The 23,022-nt window shown below is 46.4% G+C and overlaps 1 protein-coding gene across 1 annotated transcript; it reads left to right on the top strand.

Moving 5' to 3' along the window:
* The first annotated feature begins 1,590 nt into the window (after positions 1–1,590).
* On the top strand, positions 1,591–21,975 carry LOC116974275 (RPA-related protein RADX-like). Its single transcript, XM_033022582.1, has 2 exons — positions 1,591–2,312; positions 21,816–21,975. Exons 1-2 carry the CDS (start codon positions 1,865–1,867, stop codon positions 21,824–21,826), a joined length of 459 nt encoding a protein of 152 aa, XP_032878473.1. The 5' UTR covers positions 1,591–1,864; the 3' UTR covers positions 21,827–21,975.
* The last annotated feature ends 1,047 nt before the right edge of the window (positions 21,976–23,022 follow it).

The following is a 23,022-nucleotide window of genomic DNA, read 5'->3' as shown; positions in this document are numbered from 1 at the left end:
ATAATAAATCAGAGTGATAGCTAAAAGTAATTGGTTGTGCAGGAAAGTGTTCATTTCTGTCATTCCTAAAATTCTCAGTACAATAGGAGCTGAGCAGCACAGTTGGTGCAGCAAGTATCACTGCCTCACAGCCCTGGTGATCCTAGTTCATTTCTAACTTCAGATGCTGCATGTGCCTAGTTTTGAATGTTCTCCATCTTTATATTAACCATATAACCATATAACAATTACAGCACGGAAACAGGCCATCTCGACCCTTCTAGTCCGTGCCGAACACATAATCTCCCCTAGTCCCATATACCTGCGCTCAGACCATAACCCTCCATTCCATATTCTCCCGTTTGTTCCTCCCACGCCCCATGGACATAAATGACCCTTACTCTGGGTAGGTAGGGAATTAAAGGGCCTATACGAGAGATAGGTTACAGGGAAATGGGAGTTCACTGAGTTGGTATAGACTCGATGGGATGAATGTCTCCCTTCAAACTTATGACGGTTCCCCCATTTATATCCTGTACCTATTCTCACTTACAATTCCCTAACTTTTAATCCATATCTATCGAGTGTGAGGGTGATATACAGTATCTAATCAATAAACTACCAATCAGAGCGTCTTTGAGGTATGGGGCTGGCCATGGCGGCGCTGCCTTGCAGCTGCGGCTCGCCTACAGTCCGTTTGTCTTTTCTTTTTTTGTTTTCTTTTGGCCCGTTGTAACAGTTTATTTCGGTTTATTTTAGTTGTGTATGTGTGGGGGGGTTGGAGGAACATGTTTTTTTGACTCTTCCTTCGGGGGGGGATGCGACCTTTCTTACCGTATCCCCCGTCTCCGTCTCCGTCTGCGCTGAGGACCTATCGCGGAGCTGGCAGCCTCCAACTGGGACCGACCTTGAGGCTCCGGAAGCAGAGCCAGGACTTACCAACATGAGGCTAGCCGACTTCGGGGCTGTGGTTGCGGGGCGACCCAACTTCCAACCCGACTTTGGAGCCTCGGAGGCTCGGCCAGTAGATGACATCGTCGGGAGCTCGCAGGTCACAGGTTGCTGACCTGTTTTTCCGGAGCTCCCGCAACTACAGCTGCGTCCGCTGGACTCGAGGGCGGCAGCTTCGGCCGCCCCGGGCCGCGGAGTTTGAACCGGCCCGTTTGCGGAGCTCGGATTCAGCCGTGGGACTTGCTCACCATCACCCGGCGGGGTCACAACATCGGAGGCCAGGATTGCCTCCGCGCAGAGGGAGAGCAAGGAGGGAAGAGACAATTACTTTTGGACTTTAAACTGTTGAGTGTTTGTTTTGTTATTTATTCTATGTGATGACTGCAGGCTAAACCATTTCGTTGCACTGAAAAGTGCAATGACAATAAAATTGAATCCAATCCAATCCGCCATTAGGCCTGGCATTATGTTTTTCTCGAGAGTGGGACGAGGCCTTGACATTTAGCAGTTAATGGACCGAATAGTTTTGGAGCGAATAAATCTAGCTGGGCGTGGGGACGTTTGCAGAGAAGCGGCTAGTCCTTGTTTCGTTCGGGCACCCGACAGTTGGAACTCTGACCCGGGCGGGCGACAGTTGGAACTTTGACCCGGGCGCCGGACGGTTGGAGCTCTGACCGGGGGCAGGCGAGCGACAGTTGGAGTTCTGACCCGGGCGGGCGGGCGACAGTTGGAGTTCTGACCCGGGCGCCGGACGGTTGGAGCTCTGACCCGGGCGGGCGAGCGACAGTTGGAGTTCTGACCCGGGCGGGCGGGCGCCGGACAGTTGGAGTTCTGACCCGGGCGGGCGGGCGCCGGACAGTTGGAGCTCTGACCCGGGTGGGTGCGCGCCCAACGACTGCAAGGAGACCGAGTGTGTGAGGCGGTTCTTGACCTCATGGCCGCCGAGAAGACCGAATCGACGCCGACGTGGCCCGCTGACAACTCACTCTGGTGGGTGTTGGCGGTGGAGCGCTACCTGCTGAACGAGGCCCGCTCCCACCGATACGACGTGACCCTCCACGGCGGAGGACTCGACCATCCGGTTCCACTCAAATGTCTGCTCGCACCGCAACTCAACCGCTTGGTACAGAGGAATGATGTGCGCCTGGGCTGCCGGCTCAGGGTGGGGCAGTGGTCGGTACGGGCGGACGGGGTGAAAGTAATGGAGAAAGTCGAGGTGCTGAGGGATTGCACACCTCCCCCACTTCTGACTCTGGCTCAACCTGCATCCCGCCCTTTGCTCAGCCCCACAAGCCATTACCTGCCACTTTGGGAGGAAAGCGACTATTATGGGGAGAAATGGACCGTGCAAACTTGCAGCCAAGACCAAGTCAACATGGAAGGTCTGCCCCAATGTCGATTTATAGTCAACGATGAAGCAGACCCTTTGGCCCTACTAATCTTTAATAATGCCCACCTATGTTCTATTTGCCCACATTTGGACCATATCACTCAACCTTTCCGTGCCATATATCTGTCTAAATATCTTCAAAGGGTTGTCATTGTATCTACAGCAACCATTTCATTGGACAGCAGGTTCCATATCTGTGCTCTATGTGGGTGGGGGAAGTATCTCCTCAGGTTCTGATACACCTTTCTCCTCTCAAACCAATGCCCTTTAGTTTGTGCATTCACCTTAATATGCCCCCCATGTTTTATAAACCTCTATAAAATAACAGCCTCCTGCACTCTGAGGAATAAAATCCCAGCCTACCCTAACTCTCCCTTTCAGTTCCTCTAGTCCTGGCAGCAACACCATGAATCGCCTATACACTTTTTCTGTATTCTTTGGATTTAAAATCCAAAATATGATCAGTTCAATGTTACTAACTGTATTGGATTCAAAGATTACAGGGACTGTAAAAATGAGCTCCCTTATTTTTAAACATGTATCTTTGTTCATTATAAAGAAAATAGAAAAGGTTTTCTCAAGTTTGTTGGATGTGGATAGGAGACAATTAATCTGACTGCTCCATCATGAATAGTCAATATAAAAATATGTAACTATTTATTTCTCATGTAATTGTTTGCTCAGTTGCCTAAAAATTGAACTTTTTCTTCATGCCAATGACTCATCAAGTCCATTGCAATAGATAATGAAATTAGTCAAAATCTAATTTTGAAATGGTGTTAGGATGGTTAACACCCACAAATGTGCTGAAACATGACCTGCATTGTTATTTAACTGACCAGGCTTGGTTGAAGACAGAAGAAACTGCAGATACTGGAATCATGAACAAAACGCAAAGTGCTTGAGGAACTCAGACAGGATTTGGGGAGAGAATGAACAGATGACATTTTGGGTTGGAACTCTTCTTCAGGCTTGATTGAATGCAGATTCCAACAATTTGGTGCACACCAATCTGAACAGGGTGTCATCTTTTATAGGACAACTCAAAGGCAGCCAGTCGCCAGCAATAATATCATATGGCTGCCTGGAGGAGTCATTATCAATGGGTGAGAAAAGGGAACTCAAAATTCTTCATCAGAGACAAATAAATGTACTGGAAGAGAGATCCTCAGGTCAAATGGTTGAATAATCACCAAAGCCATCACAGGAATAAGCTGGTAGGAAATTACCCAAAGTATCAAAATCCCAATTCATTTGAGTGACACAGAAATCAGTTTCATTTCCTCCCAAGATATGTTAGGTTGAAAGGCAAAATGATGATGCAAATCAGTAATAAAAACAATACTGAAATGCTCAGAAAGTCAAGCAGCATCAGTGAAGAGAGTCGGCCAATTTTATGTTATAATTTGAAGGAATTTAATTGGCACTTGCCAGTTTTGATGCAAATGGCAAAGATTAGTTTTCTGAGCCTGTGTGAAGCCACAAGCAACATTCTGAGTGCTATAATATGCCAAGTGAAAATGCATGTTCTTGAATTAACATTGGATTTTATTGCAAGTCTAAGAGGCTAAAGATAGAGGTCAGAATGAGAGTGGTTGGAAAACTAAAGCTACAGGCATATTGGAAAGATCAACTGAATGAAGGCGTTCTGTAATGCAGGCACCCGACCTGCGTTTGATTTTTCCATTGCATGGGAAACTATTTTGTCAGCAATGAGTGCTGCACATTTTGGAAGAAATGCTAATTAATCTGTTCTTTACCAAGAAGCTATGCGTTTGGGTCTGGTTGGTGAGAAAATGTAAAAGGGGAGGTATTATGTCTGCTGAAATTGCATAAGAAAATGAGATGAAAGGCTGAAGCAGGATGTTGTGAATGATGAATGAATGAATCTCTTTATTGTCATTGCACATGGTACAACAAAATTTAAAAGTCAATCCCACGGTGCGATTCACAAGAGCAATTTTAAATATATAAGAAAAGGTAAAAATATATACATATTAAAAAAAAATTACAGATAAATACCAATAGCAGCTGAGGTAGAACCATTCAGTTGAATGTGAGTGTTATTACTTATTTTGCATTGTTAAGTTCACGTATGGCTATGGGGTAGAAGCTGTCTCTGAGTCTGTTTGTGCGAGTTTTGAAAGACCTGTACCGTCTGCCAGAGGGCAGCAGGTGGAACAGGTTGTGTCCAGGATGGGAAGGGTCCTTCAGGATGTTGGCTGCCCTGCCAAGGCAGCGAGAGCTGAAGATGCCCTTCAGGGAGAGCAGTGGGCAGCCAGTGATTTTTTGTGCGGTGTTGATGACCCTTTGAAGGGCTCTCCTGTCCGCTGCAGAGCACCTGGCATACCATGTGGTTATACAGTACGCCAGCACACTCTCGATGGAGCAGTGGTAGAAGGACACCAGCAGCTTCTCCTCCAGGTTGTTTTTCCTGAGGATCCTCAGAAAGTAGAGTCGCTGCTGGGCCTTCTTGACTGCTGTGGTGGTGTTTGTAGTCCAGGAGAGATCCTCCGTAATTTGTGTGCCCAGGAATCTGAAGTCTGAGACCCTTTCCACACAGTCCCCATTGATGAATAGGGGTTTGGGGGCTGCAGTGTTCTTACGGAAGTCTATGATAATTTCCTTTGTTTTTGTGGTGTTTAGGATGAGGTTGTTGTCTGAACACCACGCTGCCAGTCTTTGGACTTCCTCCCTGTAGGCTGTCTCATCTCCTCCTGAGATACGTCCAACCACAGTCGTGTCGTCCGCAAACTTGACGATGGTGTTGGTGGAGTGGGCGGGGGCACAATTGTGGGTGTAGAGGGCATAGAGGAGGGGGCTCAACACACAGCCCTGTGGGGAGCCGGTGCTGAGTGTGATGGGGGTGGAGAGGTGATGGCCCAGTCTGACGGTCTGGGGGCGGTTAGACAGAAAGTCCTTGATCCAGAGGCAGATGGGTTGGGAGAGTCCTAAATCCATGAGTTTGGTGACCAGTCTGCTGGGGATGATGGTATTGAATGCGGAGCTAAAGTCAATGAAAAGCATCCTCACATAGCTCCCCTGGTGTTCGAGGTGGGTCAGTGCAGTGTGAAGAGCAGTGGCGATGGCATCCTCAGTGGACCTTTTTGCTCTGTAGGCAAACTGGTGTGGATCGAAGGTGGGCGGGAGGCTGGCTTTGATGTGCTGCTGGACCAGCCTCTCGAAACACTTCATGATGACTGGTGTAGTAGTCGTTAAGGCCGCTGATAACAGGCTTTTTTGGTAGTGGGATGATTGTGGCAGACTTCAAGCACGGTGGGATGATGGATTTGGACAGGGACAGGTTGAAGATTTTCGTGAAGACCTCGGAGAGCTGGTCTGCACATTCCTTCAGAACCCTTCCTGTCACGCCATCCGGGCCGGCAGCCTTCCTCGGGTTCACCGCCCTGAGCACCCGCCTCACTTCATGCTCCTGCACAGTGAGGGTGTAGTTGTTGTTGTTAGGGGCTGGTGGGAGAATGGTGACGAGCTCTTCTGGTTCTGCCTCGAAGCGAGCAAAGAAGCAGTTCAGCTCCTCTGCCAGTGAGGCGTCGCCGTCGGCCGTCGTGCTGTTGCTGGGCTTGTAGTTGGTGATGTGCTGGATGCCCTGCCACACCCGCCGTGGATCGTTGTTGTTAAAGTAGTCCTCTATCTTCCTCTTGTGGGCCGCTTTGGCATCCCTGATGCCTTTCTTCAGGTTGGCTCTAGCAGCGCTGTACAGGGCTCTGTCGCCAGACCTGAAGGCGGTGTTGCGGTCCTTGAGGAGAGTGTGGACCTCTTTTGTCATCCACGGCTTCTGGTTGGGGTACACCCGGATGAGTTTGTCGACGGTGACATTGTCAACACAGTTCTGGATGTAAAAGAGTACCGTGGATGTGTACTCCTCCAAGTCCTGATTTCCAAAAATGTCCCAGTTTGTCCTTTCAAAGCAGTCCTGTAGCTGTGAGGAAGCTCCTTCAGGCCAAGTTTTAACAGTCCTGGTGGTGGGTTGAGGGGGGTGTATGCTGGTGCTAAGTGAATGGATAGGTGATCCGACTGGCCTAAGTGTGGTAGTGGTGTGGCTCTAAACCCCTTCTTGATGTTTGAGTAGGCCTTGTCTAATGTATTTTCTCCCCTGGTTGCACATTTGATGTGTTGTTCAAACTTGGGGAGAACTGATTTTAAGTCTGCGTGATTGAAATCACCAGCTATCATATGGGCTGCTTTGGGGTAGGTGTTCTCTTGTTTGCTGATAGCACTATGGAGGTAGCCTAGGGCTATGCTAGCATTAGCATCCGGTGGGATATACACAGCTGTAACTATGACCATGGTAAACTCACGTGGAAGGTAGAAAGGCCTGCATCTAACTATCAGGTACTCCAAATCAGCAGAACAGTATCTGTCTATGATTGTGGTATTTGTGCACCAGTTGTTGTGAACGTAGATGCATAACCCCCCTCCTTTGCTCTTACTGGAGTCTTTGTTTCTGCTCCCTTCAGAATGTTAAAAGGTTGGGAAGATGATATGCTCCCTTCAGAATGTTAAAAGGTTGGGAAGATGTATCCGATGGTGGGAGCATGTTGAACTTTTGGAAGAGATGGAACATTGATGGTTAGGAAGATGGAGGACCAGGGCAATTCTAACCTTGCTGTGGATGGGAAGAGAAGGCAGGAGTTGAAGTACGGGATATGGAACAGATGTAGTGAGAGCTGTGTAAACTATGGTTTCCAAAGGAAGGGAAGCCATGGTTAACAAAAATAAAGGCCAATTTGGAAGATTGATTCACTGCTGAAGTCTTGTTAATCAGCTGCTCCATCAAGAGGACCTGTAAATCAGATGAGGAAAAATGCGTGGGATCTTTAAGATATAAAAGTGCAGTTTATAGAAATCTGAAATAAAAGAGAAATGGATCAACAGTTAGAGATGCCATCAGAGCATATATAATAGACCAGAGAAAATGGAATGGGTACTTAGAGGAAATATGGTGTTAGGGTATGTAGTCAAAATAGCTGTGGGTGTAATTGACATGACCATCTTCATGAGTAATATGCTTTATATTGAATATTTGCCAAACTGATATTATTGGAGAATGTACTGGCATGAGGAGCCAAGGGAATGGAAGATAGATGTCTATCAAGTATTCAATTCTTGGCCATAGAAAATGTCAGGTGGTTCCATCTTTCTGAAGAAGGTCTTGTGTCGATCTTGAAAACAAGCCACTGACAATCTGGAAATTCTTTGATTATCCTTAACAATGAGGAAATGGAAATAAATCCTGTGAGGGAAAAGGTCTGTTATTAATAGGAAGCCATATTAATAATCCCTCTCAGTGGCTGTTTTCACCGATACAAAGCCATTGATCATGGGAAATAACAGTGCTATTCTTCAATGAGATTAAATATGAAATCATCTCTTTGTGACTACAATTCCAGGACATATATCTGATAATCCAGTATGTTGAAAATTGTGACACATGGCAGAAATATGCTGTGGACATTTGAAAAGCTTCACTTGTAAGGAAATTAAGAGTCAACACGACTTTCACCCCTATGGAGGAAACAGTCCACGCCAAAGAATGTGACCGGAGGTTTTCACACGACATTTCACATACTTCAGTGATGATCACTTTTGAATACGTCGTTCATTTGATAGAGAGAGAATGTGCTGTTTCTGAAGACCAGGAAGTTCTTTGCAGATAAGCATGTCTTTACTTTCTGCCCCAAGGGCTCTAACTCACCCGTTGGTGGGCTGAAGAGCCTGTCCAATTGAAGACTCAGAATACTGTACCACTCTTATGACTGTAATCGAAGACATAGAAGCCAATATGTAATCTATTATTTTAGTGCCCTTAATTGGGGACTAATACAAAGGACATAATTGGTATTGGTTTATTATTGTCACATAATACTGAGTTATTGTCACTGAGTTACAGTGAAAAGATTGTGTGCTATCCAGTCGAAGCATACCATAAATAAGTACGTCAATGTAGTGCAAGGGAGAGAAAGAAACAGAATGGAGAATATATTGATACAGCTGCTAAGAAAGTACAGATAAAGTTCAAGGGCTGCAACAAAATAAATTGGGAGATTAGGAATTCATCCTTGGCATATGAGAGGTTCTTTCACAAGTCTGACAATAATAATAATAATAATAAATTTTATTTATGGGCGCCTTTCAAAAGTCTCAAGGACACCTTACAGAATTTAACAAGAGTAAAAAACATATAATCGGAGTAAAATAAATAATAAAGACATCACCAATACAATACAAATTAAAGACAGAATTCGATCCAAAGACAAAAAAATCAAAAACACAATGTGAAGAGAGAGCAGCGGCAGCTAAACCGCGCCAGCTTACACTCTCCCTTCCGACAGCCATCTTGGACACAAACTAAAATAATCACTTACACACAAAAATCATCCCCCCACAATGGTTACCACTGTGGGGGAAGGCACAATGTCCAGTCCCCATCCACAGTTCTCCCAAAGTCAGGCCTATTGAGGCCTCCGCTATTGCCTCTACGGAGGCCCGATGTTCCTGGAAAACTGGGGTTCCTGACAAAACACAGGACTCACTAGAACTACAAAAAAAAAGTGAATTAAACGGACGGCTGCTGGTTAGCAGCCGTTCCCCAAGATGGCTCCTCCTCCTTACAATAACAGTAAAGAAGCTGTTCTTTAATTTGGTGGCATCTGCTTTCAAGCTTATGTATCTTCTGCCCGATTGGAGAATGGAGAAGAAATAATGACCAGGGTGTGAGTAGTCCTTGATTATGTCAGCTGCTTTCCCAAGGCAGTGTTGTTGGGTCGGGCATGGGGGAGGTGGGTAGAGGCTGGTTTGCAAGTTGGACTGGGCTGAATTATCAATGCTCTTGCAGTGTTGAGCAGAACAGTGACCATACCGAGCAATGATGCACTTGAAGTGGTGCATTTATAGAAACTGGTACGAGTCAATTGAGACATTCTGAATTTCATTAGTCTGCTGGGGAAATAGAGTAGTTGGTGTGTTTTCTTGGCTATGGTGTTAATTTGACCAGGACACATTGTGGTGGTATTTACACCAAGGAACTTGAGATTCTCAACCATCTCCACTTCAGCACGATTGATACAGACAGAGTGTATTCTATTCCACTTCCCAAATCTGACCAGCTCCTTAATTTTGATGATGCTGAGATACAAGATACATTTATTTGTCACATGTGCCAGTTGGCACAGTGAAATGTGATCACCATACAGCCATACAATAAAAATAAAGAACACAACACACGATAGAGTTCAACATAAAACATCTCTACACAGTTTCCCACTGTGAGGGAAGGCACCAAAGTCAGTCATCTTCCTCTAATGTTCCTGATGTTCACCCGTGGTCGGGGCCTCCCAAGAGCCCGCCGCAGTCGTTGCTACGGGCGGCCTGATGTTCAGGCCCGCTCATCGGGGAGATGGAAGTCCGACGTCGGGACTGGAGGACCTCAGCGGCCTTAACATCTGAGTCAGGCACCTCCTACCACAGTCCGCGACTCCTAAAATCGGGCCGGTTATAACTCCGCGGCCCGGGGTGGTCGAAGCCGCCGAAGCTGCGGCCTTCCAGTCCAGCGGACGCAGCTGTTGTTGCGGGAGCTCCGGAAAAACAGGTCACCAACCTGTGACCTGCGAGCTCCCGACGATGTCGTCCACTGGGCCCGCGGCCGAGTCCACCTGGGCCCGCGGCCAAGCCTCCGAGGTCGGGTCACCGCTGCCGCCGGAACGCCGCCACAGTTCCGAGGTCGGGTCGCCGGAACGCCGCCACAACTCCGGGGTCGGGTCGCCGGAACGTTGCCACAGCTCCGAGGCCGGGTCGGGTTGCCGCTACCGCCGGAACGCTGCCACAGCTCCGAGGCCGAGTCGCCGCTGCTGCCGGAACGCCGCCACAGCTCCGAGGTCGGGTCGGGTCGCCACAGCTCCGAGGTCGGGTCGGGTCGCCGCTGCCGCCGGAACGCTGCCACAGCCCCGAGGCCTGAGAGTCATAGAGGAAGTATTACGGAACGGATGGGTGTCGTGATAGGAACTGATATCATTTCAAATAAGCTGAAAGTAGATGTTGAAGATGGGCAGAAACGCCGGAGAGCTTTGAGATGTTCAAATCAAGAATTGAAAAAAAAAGCCAACAAAATGCCAACAACAGCAGACATGCAGAGGCATTTAATGTTATGGAAAAGGAAGTTGGTATGCATACAAAATCTGATTCTTGAATCAAAGGTAAATATTCCTTAACCTCTTGCCTTGCTCATTCTGACATGATGGAAGGTTGAATTAGTGACAGCTGTGCACAAAATGCAGCATGGACCAAATAGAATGCCTTGGTGCTTCCCCCTGATCACTTGAGGAAAATTGCATTAATTTCTACTCATTTACAGGAAACCAGCATTTATCAAGCATCATTGATGCTTTTGAGAAGGTAGGGCAAGCTGTCTTCTTAAACCTCTGCAATAGTCTTTGTACTACCATTTTACTGTTGAGTGGAGAGTTCCAGGATCTGGACAAGCCACAATCAGGATGGAGTATGACTTGCAGGGGAACCTAAAATAGTGTTGTTCCCATGCCCTGTTACTAATGTCCATGGTGACAGAAGTCTCTATTGTGCGAGATGATGTCAACGTGAAAGTAGCATTGATAATTAATTAGAGTGCATTTTGAATTTGGTGTACTCTCCAAACGGAGTGCACAGGTGTTGAAGGTTCATGTGAATAGATTGCTATCAAGATCTCATGCCTAAATGACTACCGTCCAGTGGCCACCATCATGAAATGTTTTGAGAGGCTAATTGTGAAATGCATTAAATCCAGTCTACCCAGCTTCCTTTACCAAGTGCAGTTAACCTACCAGAACAGTCCATGGACATCGCCCTAGCCCAACAGTCATTCCTGGAACACCTGGGTAAGAGAGTCCTCTGTCAGTCTCCAATTCCCAGACAACAGCTCTGTCTTTAACACCTTTATACCATCCAAGCTTATCACCAAACCCGCGGGACTTGGTGTCATTACTCATCTCTGCAACTGGATCCTCGACTTTCTGATCAACAGACCCCAATCAGTGAGGATAGGGGACAAATCATCCTCTACGACAGGGGTCTCCAAACTGGCCTGCAGGCCACATCCAGCCCGCCACGAGATGTTATCCGGCCCGCAGCAAACTCTTAACGCATTCCGTGTGGCGGGCTATTTAGCGGGTTCTGTGGTAGCGCGGGAACTTACATGTCAGTTTGCCGTAGGCCAGGGGTCGGCAAACTTGTTCTGCATAGAGGCAAGGACCCATGTCTGTGAGCAGATAGCGGGCCACATCTTATCTGCTCAAGTGCTGGAAGGAACTCCGGGGCTGCAGGGGTTAAAGATCGGTGGAAGGAGAGATGGTGCGAGGTGCTCGCTGGCTTTGTGGTGTGGAACGAAGTGGAGCAGGATAGAGTCGAGTCTGTGCTGGTGCCAAGCCTGTCCTTCCCTGGGCTGTGCCTCCAGTGTCCTGTTGGGGGATCGGCACAGCAGCTGACAGAAACCAGCGAAGGAGGGGAGGATGAAGTTCTTTCAAACAAATTTCCCCCTCCTTCCCCACCTCGCCCTGATCCAACGGGAGAATCCGGAGACTCCCACCTGGATAAGCGATTGATTGACAGCAACCCTCCGGCCACCATGCAAATCCCACATCCACTGTTGCCCTAATTGTCTCACACCTCAATACACAGACATACATAGAATATTCCTTTAATAATCCTTTTCAGGAAATTATTTGCCACGACAGCTACAAGACAAACATAACACCACGCTTTCATACATAACAAGTTAAAATACGTTAAAATACAAGTTAAAATACAATTAATTTAAAAAAGTGCAGTTATTTATGCTCATTAAAAAGTCTTATAGCAGCTGGTAAACAGGACTTCCTGTATCTCTCCGTTTTGCACATTGGTGCAATCAGCCTCTGGCTGAAGATGCTGCTCTTGATCACCTTCAGGGCATGGAGTGGGTGAGTGGGGTTTGTCATTATGGAACCTAGTTTATTTAGAGTTCTGGCCTCTGCCACCTGCTGGACCGTTCGTTGCTCAGCCCCGACCACTGAGCCGGCCTTCCTGATTAGTTTGTCCAATCTGTTTTTATCCGCTATGTACATGCACAGGGCTGGCTTCAGCTGCCCGAAGCAGGAGCTACCTCCCAGGAAAAGCACTTGTTGTGATTCCCGAGGCGAACCCCCTCGGGTAGACTGAATTTCGGGAGGGTTGTGTTTACAGTGAGAACTGGAGGATCTCCACACCACTCACACGGGGCCCGATCCCAGTCGGCAGCGCAACCACTGTCAAAATCAAAAAAGCAGTTCCATCCTTCCCATTAATGTGGTTGCATTGCATTTATGATTTAGTTGGTAAACCTTGATTGATGGCTACAAGTTTTGTTTTGAATTTCTTCCATTTGTTTTACTTAAGTTCTTTTTTGAGTTCATTAAATTTATAAAACTGACATTTCTTTATTTTTTCCTAATGTACGGCCCGCAAAAATGTACCAAATATATAACGTGGCCCTCATGCTGAAAAGTTTGGAGGCCCCTGCTCTACGATAATCCTCAACACTGAACACTGGTGCTCCACAAGGATGCGTTCTCAGCCCTGTTCTTTACTCCTTGTACGCCCACGACTGTGCAGCCATGTACAAATCTAATTCTATTTTCAAATTCGCAGATGACACCATTGTGTGCCGGATATCAAATAATGATGAGATGGAGTACAGGAAGGAGATTGAGAACCTCAACCAACCATTCTATCAATGTCAGCAAAATAAAGCAGATAGTGATTGACCAGGAAGCGAACCCCAGTTTGCATTGATGGCGCCGAAGTAGAGATTGTTGAAAACATCAAATTCCTAGAAGTCAATATCACCAACAACTTCTCCTGGACCACTCGTATTATAGCAATGATCAAGAAAGCACAGCAATGCCTCTACTTCCTTAGAAGGCTCAGGAAGTTCGGCATGTCCTCTAGAACTCTCATCAACTTCTACAGGTGCATCATAGAAAGCATTTTATCAGGATGTATCACAGCTTGGTTTGGGAATAGCTCCATCCAAGATGGCAAGAAATTGCAGCTGACGAGGCCAGAACCCCCGTAGGTCAGTGGAGGCGAGGCCGGAGCCCCTGTGGGTTGGAGCCTGCGGCCTAGGTCTGAGCTCACGGCTGACGAAGCCTGGGTCAGTGGAGACCACGCCGAGGTCAGGCCCTGTGAGTCGACTGAGCTAAGCGACTGGGGCCTTTGTCGGCGCCACGGAGGTGTCCCGGAGAGGACTCGGCAGTGATAGTGGAGAGGTGGGTGCGGTGGTCAATGTGGGCACCGGCTGACAGACGAGAACGGACTATGTAGACTGAGGGTGCTGCTGCCGAGAGAAGGAACAAAGGAGGACCCGGAGTGGGGGGACTACCGTGAGAGACGAGGGCACCTCCGTTCCATTTATACCGTTGCAGCAGATGCCACTCCACGGAGAAGCCAAGGCCAGATCCCCCGTAGGTCAAAGTCGGCGAGTCAAGTGCTCCCGAGGGTCGGAGCCCTTGGCCGGCGGAGACTATTGCCTAAGTCAGAACTCGCAGCTGATGGAGCCTGGAGATATTGGCCGAGGTCAGAGCTCGCGAATCGACGGTGCCATCCAGCTGAGGGCCTGCATCGACACCACGGAGGCGTTCGGCAGCGATAGTGGAGAGGTTGATGTGGCAGTCAATTGGGTCGCTGGCCGATGGAAGAGGACGGACCACATGGAGTGAGGATGCTGCTGCCGAAGGAAGGAGCAAAGGAGAACCCGGCGTGGAGGGACCACCGTGAGGGAGAGGGAAGAACAATGGCGATCTGAGGTGGGGCGACCATTGTGAGGGAAAGGCTAGGACAATGGACCCGGTGTGGGGGTGGGGCACTGTGAGGAGGAGGGGGGTAGAGGGAGGCGGAAGACAAGGGGGGACCTGGCGCGGATACTGTGTATACTTTGGAACTTTGTTAGCACCCTTGTGTGGTGACTTTTGCAAGCAAAGAATTTCACTGTGACTTGTCATGTGACAATAAAGTATTAATTCATTTATTCAAGGTTAGCAGCATAATCAAGGACGAGTCGCACCCTGGCCACTCCCACTTCTCCGCTTTTCCATCGGGCAGAAGGTATAGAAGTGAGAAAACTAAAGGGCCTGTCCCACTTGGACGACCTAATCCACGAGTTTAGAAGACCCTAGACGAGTTGAAATAAATGTCAAGGTCGTGTTGACTCGCCGAAGTAAAAGACCTCCTACGACGATGTCTACGACCTCCTTCGACTATGTCTACGACCCCCCTCGACCTCAGTCTTCCACACCTAAGACCAACTACAACTAGCTACGAGTGGAAAATGATCACATGATAAAATTATGTCATGTTTGCATTTTTTTTTCTCGGGCCAGTGACCTACCTACGACCTACGTAAGAGTAAAAAGTATCAATTTTTTCCGTGCCAACCTTTTTTTTAACTCGTGTACATCAGGCTGGAAAAAACGGCGCAACCTACTTGAGGCCACGAGTACGTGGAGATCACACACGAGCATGAGGAAGAGTTACGAAGACCTCCTATGACCTTGTGGCGACCATGCTGCGAGTATGAGGCAAAGGCAAACTCGGCAGAGGTCGCCAATTGGGTTGTGAAAGTGGGACAGGGGCTTAACCCCTCCATAATAGGGGACAGTTTCTTCCCAGCTGTTTCCAGGCTACCACAACTAGAGATCAGTCATGAACTACTATCTACCTCATTGGAGACCTTTGGACCAAAGATTATAGAGCAGAGCAAGATAGACCACTCCTCCGAAATCCAATGGACTGACGTGTAGTACGTAACGGAACGTCACGGCCGCCATTTGTTTATGCCAAACGCGACATCTTTGGTAGCGGGGACGGACTCCACAGTTATACAATCTGCTCTTACATCAGGTCACAGGGAAAAGCAAACATACTAGATGCTCCTCTAGTATCTTTGGGGGAAGAGGACGTTTCCTCCACTCCTGAGTTGATCCAGGACTGATTCTCGGTCCCCCCCGATACCAGATGAAGGTGGCTGGCGGGAGAGCCTCAAGCGTCTGCCCGTGGTCGGTGCTCCCGAGGCAGCGGGCAATGCTCCTTTAGTATCTTTGGTATAATCCGTTCCAAAGATTGATCCGCTTTATCATCTTTGATGTAATCAGTGTTGTAGGGAACAGTGTTTTATATAGCATCGATCACTTCACATATTTAGCTAATATTATTGTAAATGTTATTAATATTATTGTAAATTGCAGCTCAATAAAATGGCGTCATGTCATACGACGCTTTTTCGCAGAGTGGCGCATCTTGCTCTGCTCTATAATCTTTGCTTTGGACTATCTTTGATCGGACTTTACTGGCTTCACCTTGCACTAAACATTATTCTCTTAGCATGTATCTATATACTGTATCCCCTGTATACACTAGTCCCTTATGTATCTATGCACTGTAAATGGCTTGATTGTAATCTTGTACTGTCCACTGACTGGATAACATGCACAGAAGCTTTTTGCTGTCCCTCGGTACACGTGACAGTAAACTAAACTATTTAAACAGGCTGCTCTTTCTTATTTCAATGTTGGGAAAGGCTTTGGTGAGTGGAGTTTAGGCCATTTGTTGGAGTATACCTGGCCTCTGATCTGCTCTTATGGTCGTTTTTATGTGGCTGGTTGAGCCAAGCGAGATGTCAGTCAATTGGTATAATAACATTGAGGTTTTGTCGCTGATGATGAAGCGAGAGAGCTGGATGTTAATAATATGGATACAGAAACTAATCCTCTGTGTTCGGAATTCGTAGCCTAATTGTATATTTTTAAGACTGACAAATTAAACTCAGCTGCCTTATGTGAGGGTGTTGGGTATGTTAATACTGAAGGTGCAGATTTTGATAATATGCAAATGGGTTGTAATTCAAACTGGGCCTTTGAGGAATATAAATCAGGGAAGAAAGCTCAAGCAGGCAATTAGAAGGGCTGAAGTGGATTTTAGCAGGTCAGATTAAAGAAAATGCCAAGGTTTTTTTTAATACCTATGTTTAAAACGAGTGTAACCAGGGAGTAGGTAGGGTCGTTCAAGGATAAGGGAGGGAATTTGTGCTTGGAATCGGGATGTAGGCAAGGTAGGTTTTAAATTAGTACTTTGCATCTGTTTTCACCAATGAGAAGCACTTGAAGGGTAGTGAGATCAGTGTACAAATATTAATGTGCAGATTAAGGGCAGTTTGAGATTAAGAAGAAGGAGATCAGGAGGCTCTTGAAGAGCATTGAGGTGGATAACTCCCCAGGGTTTGATGGGATATATCCCAAGTTATTGAGGGAAACAAGATAGGAGATTACAGGAGCCTCGACAAAGATCTTTAAATCATAGCCATAATTGAGGTCCTGGAGGACTGGAGAGTAGCTAATGTTGTTCCTTTGCTTAAGAAGGGAAGGAGAAAGAATGCAGGGAATGAAAAGTGTTTGAGCCTCACATCAGTGGTAGGGAAGCTATTGGAGAGGATTCTTCAGGATAGGATTTGGTCCCATTTGGAACAGAATGGGTTTATTAGGGACAATCTGCACAGCTTTGTACACAGAGGTCATGTCTTACTAAAGGCCCTGTCCCACTTACGTGTCCTTGACACGCTAATTACGCGACCTCATCATCGCGTTGAGGCGTGACGGTCCTGCGAGAGTCGCGCGCATCTTCATGCGCCCGCACAGCCGTCTGGAGCACGTGACATCATTTGAAGATGGACACAAAATGCAGCAGTATCTCAGCGGGATCGGCAGCATCTCTGGAGAGAAGCAATGGGTGATGTTTCGGGTCGAGAATCTTCTTCGGTTTGAAAGAAGGGTCTTGACCCGAAACGTCATCCATTCCTTCTCTCCAGAGATGCTGCCGGTCCCGCTGAGTTACTCCTGCATTTTGTGTCTATCTTCAACTTTCTTGGCCCCGCTCTGGGAGTAGAAGTGGGGGCGGATCCGCAACGGCCTTGAGCTCCAGGCCGAGTTCGACGATCGTTTGCCTGCTTCTGCTGCTGTTGGAGGTGAGATGTTGCGTCGTGCCAGGGTCTTGGGCCTGTCCCACTTTGGCCGTCAGTTACGCGACAGGCCGGTGGCGTGCGAAGATTTTGTTCGGTACAAAATCCCGGACCGCAGTGCGATACCGCGCACAACTCCATACCCCTCCGCACTTCTCAGTGGGACCGGCCCCGCGCGGCCAAACGATGCCCGTGTGCCTCAATGCGATGACGAGTTCGCGGAATTTGCATGCCAAGGACACGTAAGTGGGACAGGGCCTTAACTTGATCACGTTTTTTGAGGAAGTGACAAAGGTGATCGATGAGAGAAGGGAGGTGGATGTTATTTATATGGATTTTAGTAAGGCACTAGACGAAGTGGGACTCATTAGATTCCAGCTTCACAGGGGAGGGCTGGTCCCAAACGCAATATTCCACCTCTCCACCAATTCCAATATACACACACAAACACACACACACATGCACACATACACTCACACATATACACATACACTCACACACACACATACACAGACACACACACACATACAGACTCACATACACACACACACTCAGACACACACACATATACACACACACTCTTACACACACTGACACACACCGTAGATATGACAGTAAACTTTCTTGAATCTACTCACACGGCTGAGCGCGGCCTCTGCACTGTGGGGCTTCCGCAGTCAGCGACACTTCCGCAATCACCGTGACCTCTGCACTTACCGGAAATTATGCAATCAGCGCAACCTCTGCACTCACCAGAAATTATGCAATCAGCGCGACCTCTGCACTCACCAGAAGTTACGCAATCAACACGACCTGTCCATTAAGCAGAAGTCACGAAATTAGCAGGACCTTTGGACTAAACACAGTCGGACCTAATAAAGCATTGCAGTTTCCAGCACAGGCAGGGCTGCTGGCAAACAACTCATGGCATTGTCATTTCATTTCATTTCCAATTAAGCATTGCACTTTCAAGGGCAGCAGGCTAAACAACTCATGGCAGTCATTAAGGGCTAACAAATCATTTATTGCAAGTACATTGCAGACTCACAGTTCAGTTGATTCACAGCTTAGAATGACAGTCGTGGCCTCTCTCTCGCGATCTTGCAGAGTGACTGACTCGCGTACAGGCATCCGGAGTTTTATAGTCCTGTCCCACCCCCCCCCCCCCCCCCCCCCCCCGGAAGGGGCGTTACCTTCATCGCAGTGATTGACAAGCGAGAGGACCAATCAGTTGATCTTAAGGTTTTTTAAACACTCATAACTTTTTTATTTATCATCAATGGGAAAAATCCTCGGGGCTGACTCAGCAGAGGAGGATTGTAAGATGGCCAAAAATCACAGCAATACAGGGTAGTGTTTTTTCTAAAATCAATATACAGCGCAGATAGGAAGTGGTCAAGATGAGTTTTGATTATATAGATTTGATAAAGTACCCATGGTAGGCTGATCCAGAAGATGCATGAGATTAACAGTGACGGTCATATGGATTCATAACCCTTTGTCTTCTATCAGTTAGTCAGTTATGGTGGAAGGACACTATTTAGGCTGGAGGTCTGTGACCAGTGAATCTTCACAGGGATCTGTGCTGGGACTTATGATGTTTGTGATTATATTTAAATGACTTGGACGTAATTGCAGATAGGTTGATTAGTAAGTTTGCAGATGAAACCAAGATTGCTGGGTTGTGGGTTATGTGGAAGTATACAGCGGGATGTAGATCAGCTTCAGAAATGAATAGAGAAATGGCAAGTGGAGTTTAATCTGAGTAGGTTTGAGGTGTTGCACTTTGAGAGATTGTATGTAATGGGCAATTATCAATTAACGGCAAAACCCTTAACAGCATACAGAGGGATCTTGGGGTCCAGTCCATTATTCTTTGAAAGTAGTAACAGAAATAGATAGCGTGATAAAGAACGCATATCCATACGATACGATACTATTTTATTCATCCCTGAGGGAAATATGTCTGCCAGCAGTCATAACACACAAGGTACACGAAAACTTGAAATTAAATGTGAAAAAAAGAAAAAGACAAGTGATTGTTGCCTGGCTGCCATGTGCACAGCGCCTTCACCAGAACAAACATACGCAGGGTTATCCCCTGGGCAGTGGATTCTAAAACTAGAGTGCCCCCCCTCCCCCAGACCGGGTCCCCCTTTGTTCTCACACCGGTCCCCCCAGGCTGGTTCTTCACGGCGCCCCCCCACACCGGGTCCTCCATTGTTCTTCACTGCGGTCCCCCAACGCTGGGTCCGCATTGTCTTCCCCTCATTTCCCCTCACGCTGATCGCAAGGCCCCACTGCCGCCAAGGCTCCCGTTGCCACAGAGGCTCCCCCCGCCGCCTAGACGGGATTGGTCGAGTTGAGTATAAAGTCAAGAATTCTTAATGCAACTTTATAGGATTTTGGTGAGGCTGCATTGCAATCAATTGGGGTTGCCCCAACGCAGGAAGGATGTGGACCCCCCCCCCCCCCCCACAACTGCGCGTTGAGGGGACGGGACCCAACGGGTCCCACTTGGTCTAGTAATCAAATAAAATTATGAGATGCATAAATATGGTAGCCATTCAGAATCCTTTCCACAGGAAATATCAAATACTTACATCTTTCAGATGAGAGGGGCAGAGTTTTAAGGAGATGTGTGGGATACGTTTTTTCATACACGCGGTGTGAATGCCTGGAACGTGCTGCTGGGGCTACTGGTGGAGGCAGATATTATAATGGAATTTAAGATATGTGGATTGAACAGGAATGGATTAAATGCAGGCAGATGGTTAAATCTAGATTTGTTCTTTTTTTAATAAATTTACCATATACAGGTCTGAGAATAATCACGCTAACGGAGTTAGTACTTGCCTGGAGAGCAGGGTTGAAATTGGCTCCACTGTTGGTGAGAATAATGTATAAATCCAGATTACGGCATTATGGAAAAACTGGCAAGAACATTGATTGGCCTTATAAGGCAAGGCCTTCTTATGATTTCTACTTTACTATAAATGGATTGAAAGTGTAACTTTATCAAAGGATTACGTTTTCTAAATTTAAGATTGCTGTTATATGGAAGGAATGAAATTGAAGATTTAAATATAAAATAAATTAGCTGAAATGTAGTATATTTGTTTTAAATCCTCACCCCCCACGCAAAGAACATGATATTAATTAGTAGGACTGGATGTTACAATCCCTAAGGTTCTTCACCACAACTGACACCCGGTATTCTTGGGGGTGACCACTAGGTGATTTTGCTACCAATCAGACACATCTTCAGTTGTGTACCTCAACATCACTGGGTGTTTCGGCCTTTTATCACAAGACACCCTCAGTCGAGGCAGGCCCACCGCAGGGTGATCTGCCCTGGGTGTGTGTCTTATGGTTAGCCTCTAGATGGTCATGTGGCAGCTCAGACAGCATCTTTTCTCTTCAGCCACAGCCAGTGACTGCTCCATTCTGCTTTTTTCCTTCCATCTTCCTCTCTACCGCTGACTGTGGCTGGTTGGGCTCTGGACTCGTGTCCGTTGGTGGGACAGTACTTGGTTGAGCTTCGCCTGGGGTGCTGATACCCTGTGGACTGTGGTGGTTAACCTGCCACTGGGCTTCACTCGACTGATTTGGCCTACCTCTTAGAAGGTAATGGTCAATGCGAAGCCCCACACCAAGCACTCCCAGGCACTTTTCCCTGTCCTGGGGGATCTTGAGACCCTTCTCTGATGTTATCTTTTCCCAGCCATAGATGCAGCTTCATAGCTTATGTCCTGCCGGGGCTGCTGCTCTGTCAATTGCTGTGCTAGTTCTTCATATTCATAGTAGATTCCCTCCATAGCAATATAAGGGTGGATCCAAAACGCTGATTAGCGATGGATCCTGCTGGCATGAGGAGCTAGCCCATGCCAGCCCCAGTGGGGTCTATTCCTTCCGGTCAGCAGTCTCTCCAGGCCGTCACTAGGCCTTTCCCAGTTTGTCAGCTGCCCTTTCGCAGAGGTGTTTTTGCTACCAATCAGATATATAGCATGTTAGAAAAAATCCCTCAGTAAAACATATTATGTACTGCTTGTTTGCTTGCACATTATGCTTATTAGTTGACAACATTACCTGGTACAGTGGTTATTACTGCTACCTCACTGTTTCAAGGACCCACTTTTGATCCTGACGTTGGGTGCTGTCTTGGGGAAATTACGTTATTCCTGTGAACACATGGGTTTCTTCTCATATCCCAAAGACGTTATCGGTAGATTAAAAATTACAAATTATATACCACTGTTTAAAAGTTTTGAAATACTCTCCACACCTACCAATTTTACCATGCTTTTGCTTCCCCCCCCTTCATACCTTTTATTAGCATTGTTACATTCATGGAGTATTTTCGGACATTTTCAAATCTTGGTTGGAGCAGCATATAATGTATGTTATTTTTTGATGTTATTTTGACAGCTAAACTTTATGAAATATCTTATTTTATAGGCACACTTTGATGTTGGTGACTGTTCAGGTATGGTGTCAATGTTTCTGTGGAACTCATATTGTCCAAGATTCTTCAGGAGTCTTGAGGTTGGGTCAGTAATATTTGTGAAGCAGTACTCTGTGAAGGATGCATATCAGAAGAGAAAGCAACCAGTTTCATCCTACCCAGACTTAAAAATCCATGATGAAATAGGTAATGTGATAATGTTCTATTTGTAAAAATAAATTGTAGGACATTGAAAGAGAATTTTCTTTGTATGGATGATATTGTGCAGTAAGAATGAACAGGTTGAAAGTGATTTGATCATTGCGTAACTGCTGTGGCTGGTCTCCCATACTAAATAAAGCTTACAAAATCTTTCATAATGTCCATTATGTAATGGATTGAAGATTATATATTAAAATAAAAATGTAGTGCAAAAAACACAAAGTGCTGGAAACACAATAGGTCAAGCAGCACCTGTGCAAAGAAGGACAGAGATAACATTTCAGGTTGAATACCCTTTGTCAAATATTCTAATGAAGGGCCTTTGAACTAAAATGTAAATTCTGTTTCTCTTTGTACGGATGCTGCTTAAATGGGCGTTTCCAGTTTTTTTTTTAGATTTAGCATCTTTCTAATTACATTTAAATACTCTTTTTATGGAATGTTGGTCTTTGGTAACCTCTTTCATTTATTTACTACTAGTTAGAAAGACTGACTGGCTTAGCATCTTATGTTAATATTTTTATTTTTTGCTTCAATTTCATTTGAAATAAAGTGGACATGTTTCTGGATGACATAAAATAAAGTTTCAGTGCCCTCCATAATGTTTGGGACAAAGACCCTTCATTTATTTATTTGCCTCTGTACTCCACAATTTGTGATTAGTAATAGAAAAAATCATGTAGTTAAAGTGCACATTGTCAGATTTTATTGAAGGGTATTTTTATACATTTTGGTTTCACCATGTAGAAATTACAGCTGGGTTTATACATAGTCCCCCACATTTCAGGGCACCATAATGTTTGGGACACATGGCTTCACAGGTGTTTGTAATTGCTCAGGTGTGTTTAAATGCCTCTTTAATGCAGGTATAAGAGAGCTCTCAGCACCTCGTCTTTCCTCCAGTCTTTCCCTCACCTTTGGAAACTTTTATTCCTCTATCAACATGAGGACCAAAGTTGTGCCAATGAAAGTCAAAGAAACCATTATGAGAATGAGAAA

Source organism: Amblyraja radiata, chromosome 6 (genome assembly GCF_010909765.2).
Source record: "Amblyraja radiata isolate CabotCenter1 chromosome 6, sAmbRad1.1.pri, whole genome shotgun sequence".
In the NCBI taxonomy this organism is placed as follows: Eukaryota; Metazoa; Chordata; class Chondrichthyes; order Rajiformes; family Rajidae; genus Amblyraja; species Amblyraja radiata.
The sequence above is the reverse complement of the archived record's forward strand: the minus strand, read 5'-3'. Positions and strand labels throughout refer to the sequence as shown.